General features: G+C 40.9%; 1 protein-coding gene across 1 annotated transcript in view; it reads left to right on the forward strand.

Annotated features, from left to right (window-relative positions):
• cacna1ba (calcium channel, voltage-dependent, N type, alpha 1B subunit, a) overlaps nucleotides 1-20,347 on the forward strand; it is a gene marked incomplete at its 3' end in the record, with an annotated part of 165,251 nt that overhangs the window by 117,309 nt on the left and 27,595 nt on the right. The window contains 9 exon segments of the mRNA XM_084056021.1: nucleotides 108-167; nucleotides 1,502-1,608; nucleotides 8,748-8,901; nucleotides 9,924-10,084; nucleotides 11,806-11,943; nucleotides 16,207-16,408; nucleotides 18,057-18,221; nucleotides 19,271-19,381; nucleotides 19,546-19,629. Coding sequence (XP_083912147.1) covers nucleotides 108-167; nucleotides 1,502-1,608; nucleotides 8,748-8,901; nucleotides 9,924-10,084; nucleotides 11,806-11,943; nucleotides 16,207-16,408; nucleotides 18,057-18,221; nucleotides 19,271-19,381; nucleotides 19,546-19,629 — 1,182 coding nt within the window.

A 20,347-nucleotide genomic window follows, 5' to 3' on the forward strand; every position in this document is an offset into this window, starting at 1 on the left:
GAATCTTGGAACAGCTGTTGAAAAGCAGAGGAGAATAATTAGTTTTCGCTCCATTTGGATGCAGTCAGTGTACATTTTCATCCTGAGATGTTTGTATCCCTGTGCAGGTGCTCAAGTATTTGGACTATGTCTTCACTGGCGTTTTCACTTTTGAAATGGTGATCAAGGTATGTATCCTATTACAGTGGTTCTTAAAACTTTTTCATCTCATGTCAAAATAATATGTATTTGGCTGCGGTTCTGTCGGTGGCAGCATGCCGAGCAAGTCATTAGTTAGATTTCCCTGTTCACTGAAAGTACTCCAGTATGAAGGATGGCCATAAGAGAGTCGGTGCCAAAGGCTGGCCCTGTGCTGTGACCATTATGGTCCTTTTTAAACACTGTTAATTAACACCAGGAATCATTTACTCCCATTGTGGTATAGAAACAAAATGAACAGACGGAAAGTGGTCAACTTAAAGAGATTAGTTCATATGGCATATCTACACTGTACAATCCATAGTACAGACATTTAACTCTAATAGGGTAAAAACAAATAGACCCTAAAGTTAAATTAACACTCTAGATTTGACTCTGTTGAACCACATCACCAATCAATAACAATAACAACAAATCACGGTGGGTCAGAAACCAAACCTCACACTAATCTAACATTTGTCGGACTGTTGAGACGTCGGACTGATTGGCAGCGTGAGCAGTAATGGACGTGTACAGTAGTCATGTATCATCTATATTGCACAGATGGGCGATATTGCTTCAGATATAAATATAGAAGCAATATTACATTGCTATTGCAGTCATGTTACTGCTATACGTAGGGCTGTCACGATTATGACATTTTACTTGACGATGAATTGTCATAGAAATAATTGCAATTTAATTGTGTGGCTTTTAGGCCATGTAAACACAAGTGGCACGGGGCAGATTTGACAAAAAACTTTTTTTCAAATACACAAAGAAATGACTGACAATGACCAATACCAATCATCAAAATCAATAATGTATTATGGCCAAAATACGCCATATTTCATATTTGATGCTCAAAATCTGTTGCAAAATGTATGAACCTTTCTCAATATGGAAATGATTATGCCGATTATGTGGTAGTGCAACCATATCTGAGTATAAGCTGTCTGTTTATTATTTAATTATTATAAAATACAGTAGTCTTATGTGATTTCCTCCACTTTTTGCACTCTTCCTATGGATTATGCTAATGTAATCAGTAACAAATTTGTTATACTAAATTGTATGAAACCGCTATAGTACTAAACTGAAATAAAATTACAGATGAATAAATAAAGCAATTTTAAATCAAATATTTTATACTTCCTGGCTACTGTGAGATGAGGGATAGCATTTGACTCATTCAAATCAAGATCTACAAGTGATGTGACGCGTTAAGATAGGTTGATAGGGTGAAGTGGTACTTTAAGTGCTGTACTTGAGTAAATGTACTCAGTTACTTTTCCATCATTGACATGTGGTGTGTTTCTTGTAGATGGTGGACCTGGGGCTGATACTCCACCCTGGAGCATACTTCAGAGATCTGTGGAACATCCTGGACTTCATAGTGGTCAGTGGGGCACTGGTGGCTTTTGCATTTACGTAAGTTTAACATCTCTTTTTTTTTCTTACATCTCACAATGTGTATAACATTTCAATGGCAATGTATGTATTACCCGGTGGGGAAACCTGATGCAGGATTTCCTGCGTGGGAGACCCGGGTTCGAATGTTAGTTAACACAGGATTCTTATTTATAAACAATGCTAAAGAGGACATATTATTCTCTAAAGGTGGACATTGTGTTTAATTGTTATACTGTATACTGGGTCAGGTGAGTGTGTTTATCTCAATGTGTACTAACAGTATATACAGTATCTGGATGTCATCATTAAACACTACAAACAGAGAAGGAGCCAACATGATAATAATCCATTTCAAATGAATGGGAATGGAATATGTAAAACACCTTCAATCCAAAGAGAAACTCCCCAGAAACATAAATGACCGTGCGGTAAACGGATGAGCTTTGTCACTGAAAAGTCTATTTCATGCTTTAACTGTTGTGTGACATCACTTGTCAAAAATGACCTGTAATCGTTGCTGTCTGGCAGAAACCTTGTATCTCCATATTTCAACTTTTTCATTTTATTTTATTTATTACTATATGTCGTAAAAAATAGCTTCATGCAAAATGTGCGAAAACAGCTGATCTACAAGCTCACAACACGTTGTATACTCGTTTTGTTATTTAAATCTTTGAAAGTGAAAGTGGTTATGTGTTACTTTGACGTTTAGAAATATATGTATTTAAAAAAAAATATTTTTGGGCTTTTTATGCCCAATTTATTGATAGGATAGTAGTTTGTCAGAAAATGGGGAGAGAGATGGGGAGTGACACCGAGGAAAGGCAGTCGGGATCGGGACTCGAACCCGCGACCGCCAAGCACTGTCAGGCTACTTTGGAGCCAAGGTGCCCGGACCGCTACGCCAGCGGCGTTTAGAAATATTTAACCAATGAAAAGTATTGACAAGCGCTTGTGACTAAATCATAACTGGATTGGATCCATTGGAACACACGTTATTTTTTTTCCATTTCCTGAAAAGTTACGGTTTTGAATATACAAGGTTTCCGCCCGACAGTGATGAACTGTTGTTTAGTTGTGTATTGTTGTGTTGCGTTGTGTTGCGTTGTGTATGTGCTGTTGACCCCTCTGACCTCCTCTGTTTAATGCCATGGATCGTTTGAAGGAGCTTCATGGGGTAATGGCCTTCTCTCACCTCTCTCTCATCCTGCCTGTCTGTCCATTTGTGTGTGTGTGTGCGTGTGCGCGTGTGTGCGTGTGTGTGTGCGTGTGCGTGTGCGTGTGTGAGAGTGAGAGAGAGAGAGAGTTAACATGGCCCACACTGCATAAAAAGTCCATCTCAACAAGTCATTTCATCACATACTGTTGTTTTTAGACCAGTGTTTGTCAAACTTTTTCATGTCAAGGACCCCCAAATTAATATGTATTTGACCCCCCCCCCCCCCATCTTAATGCTCTCAACACGTCGCGATGCGACATGTTAATGTGAAAAAGAAATTAAAGCCATTTCCCCATTTGGGGGTCCTTGTCATGTAAAAGTTTGGGAAACCAACTGATCTTGTAAACGTCACTTGTAAATGTGTGAGAATCTGAATTTGGCTGACTGAAGTGTAAAATCACCCATTAGCAGAATCATTTTTGCACTCTCTCTCGGAAGGATTTATTTATTTATTTATTTATTTGAAGAATTAATATGTGAGGAAATGGCTCATTAAGATGGCTGTTTTATGCAGTAGCAGCTGCTCCATCCACACAAATGACATGCCTGGGACTGTACAGTACATTCCTCATCGCCTTCGTTCATCAGCCCATCTTCTCAATTCTCACACTGCTTCAAGCTAGATAGATCCTCTTCGCCATGGGGGGGGGGTTGTCTGGGGCCGGTATATGCTATATGGTGTAGTACCTCCATCTGTTCATCACTCTGTATCCTCCACCCTCCGCCTTCAACGGGGAACCATTTCCACCCCGGCACCCTCCACTCCACTAGTGCCCCACTGCCACATAATGGATGTGCTGCACTGCACTGGAATGATACCATCAATTTCACATTCTCCATTATTAATTCAGTGCAGGCTCACTAATGTAGCGGGCAGAGCCGTTACTGGAGGGCATGGAGTACTCATGGTGTCTTAATCGATCCCAGCATGCACATATAGACGGACCGTTAGCCTCCGTAATGGTGTCAACCTCCTAGGTTTTATGGTTGACTGCTCTATGACCATACTGTCATTTCATTCATGTGTATTGCTGTGCCACGTCTCCATTGACCTGTATGTGTTATAACTCTCAAGATGTCATATAGTATAGTTGGTGATGTACAGCGGTGATTCTCAGCCTTTTGAGGGTTTTCAAGTGAGCCCTGGTCCATATAAGGTTGAGAACCATCGATGTACAGTATTGGCCGCAGATTCTTGTCTATGGAAGAATCTGCAGCCAAGACGGTCATTTTATTCTGTCTTGTCAGCAGTTTGCTTATTAAACCCCATATTACTGTCTTTTACTATTCGTGTTCAAGCCTGAACGTTTAAGCAGCGTACTGTACAATATCTTGTCTGAAGTTCCACAAGTAATACGGCAGACAGAGATAGGCTACTATCTAATGACAGGCACATTCGTCTTCCAGCCACTCTTAATTATCTGTTCATTATGGCCAAAGCTAGTCCGATCTCTACTTTGGCATTCAGTTTCCCCCAATCATCTGCTGCCAATTAACAAAATATCTGCTCCACATAAGTGTACATCTATTTTTATTCACAGAACTCAAAAACGGTTTTGTCGTGTTGTGTTTTGTCAATTGATGCAAATTGTGTTCTTCATTTTGCTGTGTCCGCCTGTCCGCTGCCTGTGATTTTACTGTGTGTGTGTGTGTGTGTGTGTACGTGTGTGTGTGTGTGTGTGTGTACGTGTGTGTGTGCGTGTGCGTGTGCGTGTCCGTGTGTGTAAGCGCGTATGTGTGTGTGTGTGTGTGGGAAGGGTCCATAACTGTGCTGTGCCTTGTGTTTTATCACTGTTTCCCCCCTATTAGATCGCAACAAGGTTTGACCAGGTGGGGATCCCCTACCCCTACCCCCCCTCTATGCCCCATCTAACCCCACCACCACCACCCTCGCACCCCCCAACCCCATGCCTTTTGTCCCAATTCTGCCCCCCTCTATCTCTCATTCTTCTTCAGCTTAGAATAGTTTCATCTATTGTTTATGATGAAAGAAAAGCATCATTCACTGAATCAAATGTATTTTCAACACAACAGGAACCTTTTCAAATGATAGTCCGATAGCTTTCAAATGCAACTCCTTATCTGCAACCAAAACCTTTCAACACAAAAAAATGATAGTGTGTAGGGGTATAAAAATAGTGTAGTGTTGAGGCGGTAGATGATAGATCTTTTACTTTTTAGGGGGTGGTATCTTTGTTCCATTCCAGAAAGATGATGAACAGTTGTGTGATGCCCAGCCTGATGTCCACATTATCAATTTAAATGCCCCGGAGTTTTGTCACATCTGTAAAGTGCCAGAACTGTGATCCACTCCCAATGACAGGCTACAGTACATGTCACATTGCCTTTTTTACTTTTTTTCCCCTTCAACATATTCGTGGGTTCTTTGAAAGCTATCAGAATATCTTGTGGGGTTTTACCCCCGTGTAACTGTGTGAGAGCCTGACATAAAGAGCACCAGGCCCTATTATGCCGCATGCTAGACTAATGTGCATCAGAGCATGAAACTTCCTGCATGTAGCTGTTAGTAGCAAGGGGCCCGGGGGGCCATAGATAGAGAGAGAGAGAGAGAGAGAGAGAGAGGAGAAGACAGGAACCATAATATGATTCATCACATGGTTGCCATGATGTTTGGGAATACCCCACAACTTTTACAGTTGGGTTGTATAAGTATGAAATGATGTCTGGGTGGATGCCACTGGAAGGCAGAAAACAGACAGTTGTTGTGATCAGAAAAAAAGGTTTACTGATGCTACAGTATGTGGTTCTGTGGCTGTTGTGGGCCAATTGAATCATTCTCTCGTTGACCTCGCTTTTTGTAAATTTTATGGCGTTACTGGCCTACTTAAAAGTTGGTGTATGTGATCATGCAATGACTGATCACTCATTTGGTCGGATACAGCTGGTACCGTACCATAGGTACACTCTAATAAGCAATAAGTGTATAATGTTGTTATATTTAGTCCCAGAGCACATATGGATAACGACATGCAGATGCTGTAGTGAAACATAATCATCTCCGGTGATAACTGTTTGCACTATTCATTAACGGCCTCTTTTTCATTGGCACTGTTTTGTTTTGATAAGTAATGTCATTTCATAATGTTGCAGTGACCTTGTAGCTATAAGCGAGTCAAATCAAAACTTTATTCTTCTATTTTTATCTCAATCAAGAAAAAAAGTGGATCGTAAGTAAGTCTTCTTTTGGCAGCACGCCACAGCCTGTGAAATCGTTCGATTTTATTCGGTGCACATCTGTCTGTTTGTCGTTATATTGCTCCTTTTTCATAGTTCTCTGAAGTGCTGATTCAGCACAAGTGTATATAACACTTTCATATGGGAAGCAGGACATTTTAATTAAATTCTGTTAGGGGAAATACAAAAAGGTTCCCTCTTTGTATGAAACGTATTATCCTTAGTTCCTTCTTCTATCCTGTCTCACCGTCCTGGTTGAATGGGGAGCAACCGTCCAATCCATGAATTCATGTTATTATGATGGTCCATTCAGTGTCAACTGCTAGCCAACAGAATATTTGTTTTGCATTCTTGTAACCCAATTTAGCTTTATTTTATTGGCGTTTTATGCTCAGTGGCATCCCAAATTGGAGTTTCAGTTCTGTGGTTTGCATTTTTGGGGGAGAGGTATTTAAAGCTCACAAAATTGGACTGGACTGTGCAGGATGAAAGAAATAACAAATAGAAATTCTTAACCACTTAAACCTTCTAAACTTGGACTGCTTTTTTCAGTCTACACCAAATCTCTTTGCTAGAAATAGCTGATCTACAAGCTCACAACACGTGGGCTTGTTGATCAGCTATTTTTGGCTAACGTTCCCGCCAGAATATGGATATTGGGGTACAAGTGGTTGGGCTTGCAGTATCTTACTACTTCATCAAACAAAAATGTACATTCAACTGAAAATCTTCAGCTGCTTTTCCCAGTTGAAAGCGCATTGTTTCTATCGTATGATAAGCGTATAGGCTAGAAGCGAAGTGTGTATGAAAACAGCTTTGGTTCCCTCTGAAAAAGAAACGTCTTGGTTTCTTTTGTACAGCTGATTACAGTTTGTTGAATAGAAACGTTTGTCCTGAATGCATACAGTTCTGCAAACATGCGTTCTGATCTTGGATCGTTGGTCTGGCTGAAGGAGCTTAACTGCGGCTGTTGTAGCATGATCAGAAAGGAGTCAACTACTACTTTTTTGGAGTTCTTTCCAGGCTACTTGGGTGGAAGTAGTCTGAACCTTGCAGTCTGAAATGAGAACAGGTTCCCTACAAAGCCTACAAAAAAAAACAGGCTGTAAATGTTTGCAAGGAGAAACTATTTGGTGCAGTAAAGAAAAATGTTTGGTATAGAATATCAGGCCATGAATGCAAAGCAAAAATGAGTTATTAGACATGATATGAATTGTCCTGATGTGGTGAACCTCAGCCATCTAGTGTTTCAGTGGTATTTGCTAATACAATTTGACACTCTGAAAGGAATGGGTTGACTTTTGGGCTAATAAGCTGTTAGATCAATTTACCATTGTGTGACTGTGTTCGGTATTCATTTTGCTGTATTTATGTGGTATTATCAGGTGCTTTTGCTTTCAAAGCTATACGCTAGCTTCTGTATAAAAGAAATGTTATGTATATGTATAACTAAATAATCGACTGAACAGTGGACCCAGTTATAGTTTTCGTCACACAATGATAGATTGATGAACAACTAAGAAATAGGACATTTTTATTTTCATTTTTTATTTTTCAAAGTCAGAAGTATTCTTTTCTTTTTTGGTGCTGCTTATTTTCCAAAAAGTCGATGTACATTCCTTCCAAAGGCAACTTGGTCTCAGGAGATCAGCACACCCATTCAAAGCTCTGTACTTTATGTTCAGGAGCCCTCGAAGTACAACCACACCACCTTTCCTTCATCCTGTTCTCATTTGCATGGAGAAAAAGTGTCGAAATGTAGCTCCCGTAGAAAACAACAATAACAACTTGCTGTGGAATAACCACATCATTTGCATGCATTTACCACTTAAACCCTACTGTATATACTTCGTTGACCCCAGGGGTCTATACTTGGTCCCCTCCTTTTTCCCTCCACACCAAAATATCTTTGCTGTAAATAGACGACCTACAAGCTCCCGACGTGTTGCGTTGCATTGCGTTGTGAGCTTGTAGATAGGCTATTTTCGCTGAATGTTCGGCTACTATGACATGCCCAGGATAGTGACACATGGGTTTAAGTGGTTAATATGTAGATTTCTGTCCGACTAGCTCATGTAATCCAGGATTACATGAATTGCTTAGATGAATGGTTTGGAGAGGCATGTCACTACTGTAATTGTGAGTCGACTAATTCATTTGTAATGTAAATAAGTGTGTAGTGCCTGGTAACGTCAATGTTCAACATAATGTCCTACATATGCTTTGTAACTTATTACTGTACATTACACTCATCAAGACTGGTTTACAAACATTGTTTAATCATTTATTAAAAAGAAACCGCTGTTTTGCTTTAAAAGTAATACTATAATAGTTCTCATTTGGTTTTCACTCCTAGGTAGAATTCTAGCTTGCTCATGGCTATTAGGTCTATAACACTTTTTTTTAGGTATATAGGCCTACCATTTATATTTAGAATGTTTTGTGTTAACGGTAATTGAATTGCCAGCTTTGGCTATGCTATTGTGCTTTGATGCGCTAGCATCTAACAAAAGTGTAGATCTACAAAATTCCTGCCTTTTCTTTGTCTTCAATTTGGCTAAATAGTAGGACAAGCTGTGAATTGGCACATTTTGTTATGTATATCAACTGTTTAACCCATTAAAACCGGGACAGCATCCTGTGTCATTTTGGATTTTATACTTTGACTATTCAAAAATATAGATATACAAGCTCACAGTGCTTAATGGGTTAAATAAAGGCTTTTTATTTTACACAATCTCAGTTCCATCATAATCATGATCATAATTCCATGGTGTAATGGTGTTTTTGCGTTGCACAGGGGGAGCAAAGGGAAGGACATCAGCACCATCAAGTCTCTGAGGGTCCTGCGTGTGCTGCGGCCGTTGAAGACCATCAAACGTCTGCCCAAGCTCAAGGTTCTGTCTGGCTTCTCAACCACACTGCATGACCTTACATTACATTACATTACAGTCATTTAGCAGACGCTTTTTATCACGCTTTTATGACACTGTCCTTGGCCTAGCCTGGCATGGCCAGACTAATATACACTGTGAAGATATTAGTCTGGAATCTCTGTATGGAACCTGCATTTCCAAGGGGCGGATTAAAAGAAATGCCCGGTGAAAAACCCGCCTCATATTTGCATACTGGGCACTGATTGGTCCCTCGCTACTTCGGAGGGAGTGAAATCCAACTGAGCGGTGACAGACCAAATCTGCCAAGGGCATTTTTTTTTTGCATAATCGTATCGCAGAGATTTAAATGTATCGTGAAATTGTCCTCCTTCATACACTAGGATTAATTAGCTTTTGTTGAGCCGCAAATTCAGTACCACTTCAAACCTCTATACTCGTTCCCCCCAGAATAGGGATGCTGGGGGTTCAAGTGGTTAACAAAAGTGGCGTTTTAAGCATATTTTGATTCCAAAGACCCCCAGGTTGATAGGTATTAGTCCATTGGACCCCCATTTGATACTATTTTCTTTTTTTTGTATCTCTCTGGGACCCCAATCTACACTGTAAAATCCTCAGGGTTAATTTAATTTGAGAGTGTACAAATGAAAACAAATGGATGGGTCCATTTGGTTCCATTCTTCTGCCTCTGCTTTTGATATCCGCCCCTTCTGGTCATTATATTATCCCTGCTCCTGGTCAGACTGAATTAAATACGCGCACATCCTTTTTGGAGTTGTAGATATTGTTTGATATTTAAGTTTGATAATATCAACATTTTTGCTTAATTATTATTTATTAAAAAAAAAAAAAAAAAAAGTGAATATGTGAATATGTTTGATGCATCTATGCACAACATGGTTGACCGTTTATGTGTGTGTGTGTGTGTGTGTGTGTGTGTGTGTGTGTGTGTGCGTGTGCGTGTGCGTGTGCGTGTGTGTGTGTGTGTGTGTGCGTGTGCTGCGTTTGCGTGCATGTGTATCCAGGCGGTGTTTGACTGCGTGGTCAACTCCCTGAAGAACGTGCTCAACATCCTCATCGTCTACCTGCTCTTCATGTTCATATTCGCCGTCATTGCCGTGCAGCTCTTCAAGGGCAAGTTCTTCTACTGCACCGACGAGTCCAAGGGCCTGGAGAAAGACTGCAGGTTGGTGCTTTAATACTGCTTACATAACATTCTTGTGACCAGAGATAAGGATGGTTGAGACGCCTGCCAAAAATGATATGGGGTCGTGGTTTAAAGAAGTTTGAGAACCCCTGCTCTATAGGATCTTGACCTAGACCTGGCTAGATCAAGTACATTTTCCAAGTGTCTCCCCTATTAGCGTCCTGTGTCTCAATAAAAGATAAGATCACAGAGGCCTGGCTAGACCAATGGAATTTATGGAATGCATGTGAAAGATTAACTATTTCTAAAATAAATATAATATTTAAGGTGTTTTTTATTTTACATTTTGTATAGAGGGCAATTATAATGTGTTAAGGCATATTTGGCTTATTAGACAGGGATCCTTTTAAGAAAAAATATATCACTAGTTTGTTCTCCTTTAACAAACTTCTAGAAATGTGCATTCTTACAGAAAAGAATCACATGATTCCGTGGTGATTATCTGTCACTGTGCACAGCTATAAAAAAATAAAAACAACTTTACATCATAAAAACACGGGGGGACTAAAACAACAATTACAGTGTCCTGCCTAGTACCTAGAGTAGCCCATTTAGACCTGAGGCCGATTCAAAAAGCGCCTTCTAAATCCTTTCCTGAAAAACTTCTCAGCCCCTGTAGCAGATGGAAACATGAAATGATGCTTTCCCAGATTGAAAGCCATAAAGATGTATAGGTTACAACAGGTCTCAATGGGCCAGAAGTCCAGAAGCTGCTTTGATTCTAATCGCTTTTTGATTATTACAGAGCCTCATCAGAATTCCCAAAGCAATAACTAATAGAGAGACAGACAGACAGACAGACAGACAGACAGACAGACAGACAGACAGACCTTCATTGATCCCTATTGGAACATTCAGGTATTATAGCAGCACAGCACAGCAGTATAAGCATCAGCGCAGTGGCCTTGTGATTAGAGTATCTGCCCTGAGATAGGGAGGTCAGCCTTCAATCCTCAGCCGAGTCTTACCAAAGACTATAAAAATGCTACCCAATGCCTCCCTGCTTGGCACTCAGCATCAAGGGTTGGATTGGGGGTAAGTCTCTGTCTGTATATCTGATGGACACGGCCGTCTTGTGCAACAGTTTGTCAACTGTTGCTGTTAAAATGCGCTAGTCTGTTATATACTGTAGGTTAATAATTGCTTCTCTGCTGACTCTATCCAAAGAGTTTATAAATAGATGCAGACGGCCAAACTGTTTAAATACCATAGTCTGTTATAGGTTAATATGAATAATTGCTTCTCTGCTGGCTTTATTATAGTATAAAATAATACATCATTGAATGGCCATGGCTCTCTCTCTCTTTCTCTCTCTGTCTGTTTGGTAATTATGCATTATTTTATAAACTTAATAGTATAATAAATCCAGCACAGAAGCAATTACTCATATTAACCTATAACAGACTATCGTATTTTAACAGCAGTAGTTCGGCCGTCTTAACCAAGACTTAAACATTCCAACATTTCGCTGCTTGCACCTGTATGAGTGAAGCACAAATAAACCCCTCTTGATTATTATACTTAAACTTTTTTTAAAGTCGTAAAAGTCAAATCTATCTATCTGCACTCTATCTGACATAAATATAATCCATATGTGGGTACTGTACAGCATATGGCTAATATACACGTGCAGTGTGTACAGTACAGTCAATGGACAGTGACTGTATCCTATTTTTCCTCTGCTCTCCTCCTTCCTCCAGAGGGCAGTTCCTGGACTACGACAAGGACGAGGTGGCCGCCATGCCCCGCGAGTGGAAGAAATACGAGTTCCACTACGACAACGTTCTGTGGGCCTTCCTCACCCTCTTCACCGTCTCCACTGGGGAGGGCTGGCCAACGTAAGGACACAACTCATGGTTAAATAATAATAATAATAATAATAATAATACATCTTCATCGTCTCCACTGGGGGAGGGCTGGCCAGGGACTCAGTAGCCTCGGAAACCCATGCCTTTTTTTTTGTTTCAAAAGAAAAAAAGCCTGGGAGAACCTTGCTCGAACACTGGTCTTAGGACCTTGTTATCTCCTAACCAATCAGAGTGCTCCAAACCCAGGCGCTGGAATCCAGCGCCTGGGTTTGGCTCCGCCCTTCAAGACCATCGATTGGGCTCGTTCTTTCAGTCTAGGGACTCAGAGATTAAAGTTCTGCACTCGCCACGATTGATCTAAGTTCAGTCAGACAACTCTTGGATTGAATAACTATATTTATTGAGCATAACTATATTGAGCATACATATTTAAGCATATTTGGCGAAGGCTCTTTCTCATTTCATTCATTCCCTGTAAGCATGAATTATAATAAATGATTTGACAACTCGATTTTATAGGGAATGGAATGAAATAGACCCCCATAAGGCAGTGGTTTTCAACCCTTTTCATATCAAGGTCCATTATTTATTAGGCATTTGAGCCACGGATCACCATTTGATGAGATTTAACCTCTCAGACCCAACATTTAGAATATTTTGTTATCGTTGAATAAGATTTTGCCCACAGTCCCCGGACCCCACTTTGAGAACCAAGGTTCTATGGAAGCATGTCGCTTACCGAAAATCTACAAGTGCACAACACATCGCAGTTTTGGCCAAACAAAAATGGTTCACTGATGAGATTTTATTTTGCTTCATCAGCAATCTTTTGCAGTCACTCAGATTTAGCCTCAGATTTAAAATGCGTTTAAAGGTAGCAGCTCTGTTTGCTCTGTTTGCTTTGTTGCATTCCATGCAAACTGCTGCATATTCTGAACATCTCTCACCAATACAGAGGCTCATTATACGGTTCATTTGACAGCATACTGGATTATAACCTGCGTCACCAGAGCGTACTGTAGGATGTTTTACTCGCAGTGGATGCAACAGTAGTGTCATTAAAGTAACGTTGACATGGTACAGTTCCCCCCGAAAGCAGATTAGATCCTTCATTTTGTTCATGTTTAATCTTTAATTTAATATAGATGTGAAACAACTCCCAGTAGCAAGGTCAAAACGAATTTAACCCTATTTTATGCTTTTGCAGATTTTCGCACGGCGAGAAGTAGCCGATCTTGTCAGTGTGAGCTTGTATATCTGCTATTTTCACTTTTCAAGAAACAAAAAAGGCTTTTGAATTTTTTCGTTGAAAATGTTCCCCTATAATTTCAAAATAGGGACGCCAGGTTGGATGGGTGAAATATTCAGTAGTGACAAAATGTTATTATAACCACAAACTACTGAAGCGACAAGTTTTCCCTCAGTGTCACTGCTACAGTATGAGGCCTGGCAACCATGCAGAAATCTTGTATCTTCATATTTCCATACTGTCTTTTTTTGTAAAATTAATGCCCTATTTCATAATACAAGAGTGTTGCACGAAAATGTGTTGGTCCTGAGCCCAGAGACGACAGGCGTCATACAGCATATCGTCTGGGTGAGATGCAGGGTAAACCTAAGAGCCGCTGCCTCCTCCTAGACTTGAAGAAAAGCCCTGGGGCTGCCAGTACGTTGTGGCAGTCCCACTGTAGTCGGCTATGATTTATCATGTCGTCGCTGTCAGCCGGAATAACATTGTACTGTACAGTATGTCCACATGGTTAACTTTATTTAAAAATAAAAAATGAAGAAAAAAACCCTGTGTTCCAATGGATACAATGTAGTTGTTATTTAGTCGCAAGCTCGTCTTAATACTTTTCACGTGTAATGGTTAAATATTTGAAAGAACCCACGGCACAGACACGCATAACCACATTCACTTTTACTTCTTTAAAAAAATCACACCCAGTGTGAAGACAGTGGTGCCTTTGAAAGTGTAACTGGTTGCATCCGCAACAATCAGCAACAATATGTTGTCACGTGACACGTGACAACATATTGTCACGTGAAGCTTGACCAATCAGCCGTGCTCAAACATATGGACGGACATACGGACGGACGGACATACGGACGGGCGGACATACGGACGGACGGACATACGGACACACGGACAAAGTCAAATGTAGGAGTGGTTGGCACCACTCAAAAATAGCAGATGTACAAGCTCACAGTGCATTGCGATGCAACGCGTGGTGAGCTTTTAGATCGGCTATTTGGTTTATTGAATAACCTATACAAAATAGAAATACTGCCATTTCTATTGTGTGTGCCCTGTGCAGACGCAGGCCTGTGCTGATGGATACATGTAGTAGTTGTATAGGGATTCTTCAACCTGTGACCTCTCAGTTATTGTATGGTCTCCTTAACCACACTGGGACACCTGCTGCTCTTAATAGGCGATGTTAATGCGATGTTAAGGCGATGCCATGTTGCAGTTCAAGTCCATTATTAGATAATGTGCCGATGCCATATAAACATTATCGTTTAAGGATTTGTTGAGTCAGGGCTGAAAGGCTATTAAATACTGATCACATCTCATAACCTGGAGGTTTAAGTGGTCCACTCTGTGCAGTAAGGTCTGTATTAGTGCTGTTAATGAAAAGGCCGCTTTATATTTGCAACACTCACGCTGAATGTTAACGGTCATGCCAATTACATTTTTTTTTAAAACTCTTTTAATTACCTATCTTTTTACGGGCAAAGAATATGTGAGGTTGTATTCTTAAAGATACAGTCTGAATCTTGTAGATTGAGTGGAAACACTTTTTTTGTGCTTTTCCTAAACATCACAAGATCATAAGCATAAGCTTGTTATTGCCATTGCATTTTTTCCGATTTTTCGACATTTAACTCTCTCAGTCCCAAGCCCCGAGTTATCCCGAGTTTTTTCTGAATACCCTCCCTGCCAGAACGAGAAATCCCGAGTTTTTACTTTTTACTGTGATCACGCTATTCTGTTTATTTTTTATCATCACTTTCGCTTCCTGATTCCTTCAGACTCACTGGGTTCCGGTTTCATGACGCAGATTCCGTTTCCGGTTCTAATTTTTTTCCCCGGTCATTTTCGGCCAGAATAGGGAAAAACATGTTTTTTCACACGGTATAAAAAACGGAGAGCTCTACTTCTATTTTCTATAGTCTGGGTGACGATCAGTCATCGGCGTCGTGTATCACATCGTATTTAAGGCCGATCAAAAATTGTCGAAAACGTCACATCCGGTTTATGATGTATACACTGTTTGAGCCGTGCGGAGGGGGTCGAACGAGTCAGCGAGTGATTGTGGTGTCAATCTATTGCTCTCTGATGGCCGATCTGTGGTACAGTATGTGTTTAAAAACGCAGAAAGACAAACTATTTGACAATTTGATTACAAAATAACAACAAAAAAAACACGAAAATCGCTGGCACTGGGGGAGTACTTTATGAAAATACTCTGGCAGTCAAAGAGTTAAGAGTGGATAGGAATTGTGATCAAGTAGCATAGTGGTTTGGAACCAACCTGAAACTGAAAGGTTACAGTTGTCATTCCCACATCAAAGATGAGTTCAGTCAAAGTGTCCCTAAGAATGACACTTGAATACCTTCCTGCTCACTAAAGTCATTTACTGCACTTACTCACTTAACCAAATAAACTCTTCCTGATGTTTTCACTCTACACTAAATATCTTTGCCAAAAGTAGCCGACCTACAAGCTCACAAAAGTGTTGCAACGAGACACGTGGTGAGCGTGTAGATTGGTTCTTTACAGTGTTGATTTCGTCGACGAAAACTATGACGAAAAATGTTTGTCACTGACGAAAACTATTCGTGTGTTGCGCTCTGAAAATAGCAGATATATAAGCTGATATATAAGCTCGGCTATTTTCAGCATGCAACCAAGTGTAAAATCAGCCATTGCGACGCCATCAAGGCCCGCCAAAATACATTTTAGTCGACTAAATCAACTGTAGATTTAGCCGACTAAAATGTTATGATATTTAGTCGACAAAAACAAAAATATTTCAGATGACTAAAACATGACTAACACTAAATGGAATTTTATTCAAAAGGCTATGACTAAAACTAAATCAAAATTTGCTGTCAAAATCAACACTGATTCTTTATGCCAAATGTTCGCCACCAGAATCGCGACACTATGGTTCAAGGTTACTGTAAGTCACTCTGGCTAAGAGTAACAAATAAGAGTAACAAATGATTGATGTATTTCACCCCCCTCCTCACCTTTGATGTGCTGCTGTGTGTCTTGTGTCCAGAGTCCTGAAGCACTCGGTGGATGCTACCTTCGAGGACCAGGGTCCCAGTCCGGGGTACCGAATCGAGATCTCCATCTTCTACGTGGTCTACTTTGTGGTCTTTCCTTTTTTCTTTGTCAACATCTTCGTGGCCCTCATCATCATCACCTTCCAAGAGCAGGGAGACAAGGCCATGTCTGAGTGCAGCTTGGAGAAGAACGAGGTACAGAGATCACAGCCAGGCTGTTGTTATCTGCAGTGGTGGAAGAAGTACTCACATTTTCTTTACTTGAGTAAAAGTATCAATACCGCAATGTAGAAATACTCTGTTAAGTAAAAGTCTGGTATTCAGAATTTACTTTAGTAAAAGTACAAAGGTTTTGGCATCAAAATATATACTAGTAAAAGTTCTCATTATGCAGAATGTCCCATTTCAAGTTTTCAAAATGTATACAAATCTTTTGAAAAATAGCAGATCTACAAGCTCACGTTGTGAGCTTGTAGATCGGCTATTTTCAAATAGCCGAAATATATATAGGGCTTAAGTGGTTAATGTATGTTCAGTAATAACATTTTAAATCTAAAAAGTAACTATAAGTAAAGTTTCAGACCCGTAAGGGTCCATTTGATCCCTAGCTATCATCTAACTGAAGCCAGACCATTTAGATTATTTTTTTTCTACGAGACTCCTGTGTGTAATGAGGGGATCACCGTGAGGATGGTGATCACAGAAAATATTTTGTGACTACTTAAAAAATGGTTAAAAAATCTTAAAAAATCTTTAAAAATGCTGGCACTGGGTGGGAATTTAAAGTACAGTACTTGAGTAAATGTACTTAGTTACTTAACACCACTGGGCGCCAGGCTCTGTGGACAGAAAAACAAAGCCAGTGAACCGTTCCTGCCCGATCTCTCCACCAGGACCCCATTAGACGGCCCAGAGTGGCCCGTTCAACCACACACATAAATCTCTGCGCTCGTATGTTTAAGGAGCTGCCTCTGACAGCTGGAGCCAGGAGAAACAAACTGTGGTGGAGGGAATTCATTTGTCTCTCCTCCTGCCATTTGTTCATTCACCTGTGGTTTTATCCATCTATATCTATCCATCCATCCGTCAGTCCCATTCCCAGCCTGTCATTCCATTCCATTCAGCCTCGTCTCTATACCGACTGTTTTCATCCATCCGTTCCGTTAAAACCACATGTGTGTCCTCTCTCAACCTCTCTGGACACTTTTATTGTCACCCAGTGGTCGACCTTACGTTTACTTGAGTACTGTACTTATAAATAAATATTTTGAGTATCTGTACTTTACTTTTTTTTAATACTTGACTTCCTCTCCACTACATTTCAAAGACAAATATTGTACTTTTTCGACTCCATTACATTTGTGGGAAGGGACTCTGGCTCCCAAACTTACAAAATAAAATACATTCAAATATTGTCCTTTTTACTCCCCTACAATTATTAGAAAACTTTAGTAACTACCGGTAGTCACTTTGTGGATTTGGATTATTATTACAAAACATACATTAACCACTTCAGCCCTATTAAAATGTTGGCTATTTGAAAATAGACGATCTACAAGCTCATTGAAATTTCAGAGCAGCATAGTATTCATCAGAGATTACTCTGTACTTGAAATTGTGATTAAAAAAACGTTTATTCCATTGAGAGGAATGATGGTGTTGACAAATAGCCTGCTGATGATGATTATGTTGTTTTACGGTTGGGTGAGTGTGATTGATAGATAGTCTCTCCCAATGGATAGAGGTAATTGCAACGATGTCCGAACTAAACAGATGCTGGTGTGCCGTTGCTTCAAATAACTAATAACTAATTCCCTTCTGTGTTACACCTGTGTTGTTGCAGAGGGCCTGTATCGACTTTGCCATCAACGCCAAGCCACTGACGCGCTACATGCCAGAGAACACCCAGTCGTTCCAGTACAGGATGTGGAAGTTCGTGGTCTCGGGTCCGTTTGAGTACTCTATCATGAGCATGATTGCAGTCAACACAGTGGTGCTCATGATGAAGGTAAAAAAAAAGAAGGCCTCGATATATAATGTTCTGTCATTGTTTCCATCTACATGTTGGGTGTGTTCACATACAGTATGTTTTTAACTGGATTTGGACTTTGAGTAGAAACTAAAACTGTCCATACAATGAACAACAGCAGTAATCATTTATCGTCTGGGGCATCTTGGGTGGCATAGAGGAAAACACTCGCCCACTACCGGGTGCTCCAACTGCAAGCTCTTAACACATTGACTGCCAGGAATTAATGAATTAATTCAACCGCCACCGCCAGCTATTTTATTAATCCTCCGAGACCCATAGAAATGTTTTTTTCAAAGACGATGTAAACAACAGATGTCTGGGGGGGAGGACGAGGGTCTCTTCTATCATCTGGAAAATAAAGATTGTAACCGCGACCTTCTGTTCTTTAGTTATCAGCAGTTGAATATGGCTTGTTTTCACCAAAAAACGCAATCTGCGAAAAGAAATCTTATGGACGTCAATGGCAGTGTCCTAGTCCTGCTGGCTGGTCAGGGCACCTGTTCAGAGGGGAAGGGGAACTAGGGGAGATACTAGCGTGAACTTCCACACAAGTTGTGCTCTCCCGATGAGACTCCTCCACTGTCAGGGGAAAAGAAGCGACTGGTGAGTAGACTCCATGTGTATCGGAGGACGCATGTGGTTGTCTACCCTCCCCTGTTAGCCTGGTTCCAGACAAATCTGCCATTGCAAAAAGAAAAATTGCCCTTGGCAGATTAGGTCTGGCCCCTCTCAATAGAGATGGTATTTCTCTCCCTCCAAAGTTGTGAGGGACCAATCAGGGCCCAGTATGCAAATATAGGGTGGGTTTATCACCAGAGGCAATTTTTGAATTTGCCCCTCGGAAATGCAGGTTCTACACAGAGATTCCAGACTAATATCTACGCTGTGATATTAGTCTGGCCATGCCAGGCTACTCCCCTGTATCAACGGGGACGCTGTACAAATGGGGGGGACACGGCAACGACTACAGTATGTTGGGTGAAAATGATGTTAAAGATAAAGGCGTGTTCTCTGTTACTCCTCAGTTCCACGGAGCTCCTGATTTCTATGAGGCCCTGCTGAGGAATCTCAACATCGTGTTCACTGCCCTCTTCTCTCTGGAATGCATCCTCAAGATCATCGCCTTTGGCCCTCTAGTGGGTCAAGTTTTAACTGTTTTTTTTTTCAGACTTACAATTCAGTAACTTCAAATATTCAATTGTCTATATTCAATTCAATATATTCGATTCATGTTAATGTACTGAGAAATCGACTTCACTGATATACTGTAAGCATGAATCATTTCCATTCCCTCCCCCAGAATTATCTGAAAGATGCCTGGAATGTGTTTGACTTTGTAACCGTGCTGGGGAGCATCACTGACATCCTGGTCACTGAAATCAAAGTAAGTCCCCACCGTGTACTTAGCATTCACCTTGTATGGCATGCTACAATTTCATCTATGATAATGACAGAGAGCCTGACACACACACACAGGTAGGCAGGCAGGCACACACGCACGCACGCACGCACGCACGCACGCACGCACGCACGCACGCACGCACGCACGCACGCACGCACGCACGCACGCACGCACGCACGCATGCGCACACACACACACACACACACACACACACACACACACACACACACACACACACACACACACACACACACACACACACACACACACACACAGAGAGAGAGATAAACATAGCCCAGACTGCTGATACAACAAAAGCCCTGTACACAAGCTTTGTGCAGACATGCTAACTAGCCATATCAGCAAAGCAGTCTTGGCAGTGGGCCAGTGAGCCTGATAATTCAGACGAGTAGAAAAGGGATGGGGGGGGTGGGGGGGGTAGTTGTGTTGATGGTATCGATCTATCCCTGAGGCCTGATACAGGATCTGAGGAGAGATGCTTTCTTTGAATGCAGCTTAGGGATTCATCTAGGGACGTCTTAAGGTGGCAGTTTATTGGAACACACTCCTGGGTTGTGTTCAGCACCACTATAGTACCTAGCTATGGTTACGTCTGAAGTAGTCAAATGATCCCTGGCTAATAAGCCAAATATGCCTTGATGCATTATAATTGCCCTAAAATGTAGGATTAAAAACACCT

This window comes from Gymnoscopelus microlampas (assembly GCF_963454915.1).
Source record: "Gymnoscopelus microlampas genome assembly, chromosome: 4".
NCBI classification, from domain to species: domain Eukaryota; kingdom Metazoa; phylum Chordata; class Actinopteri; order Myctophiformes; family Myctophidae; genus Gymnoscopelus; species Gymnoscopelus microlampas.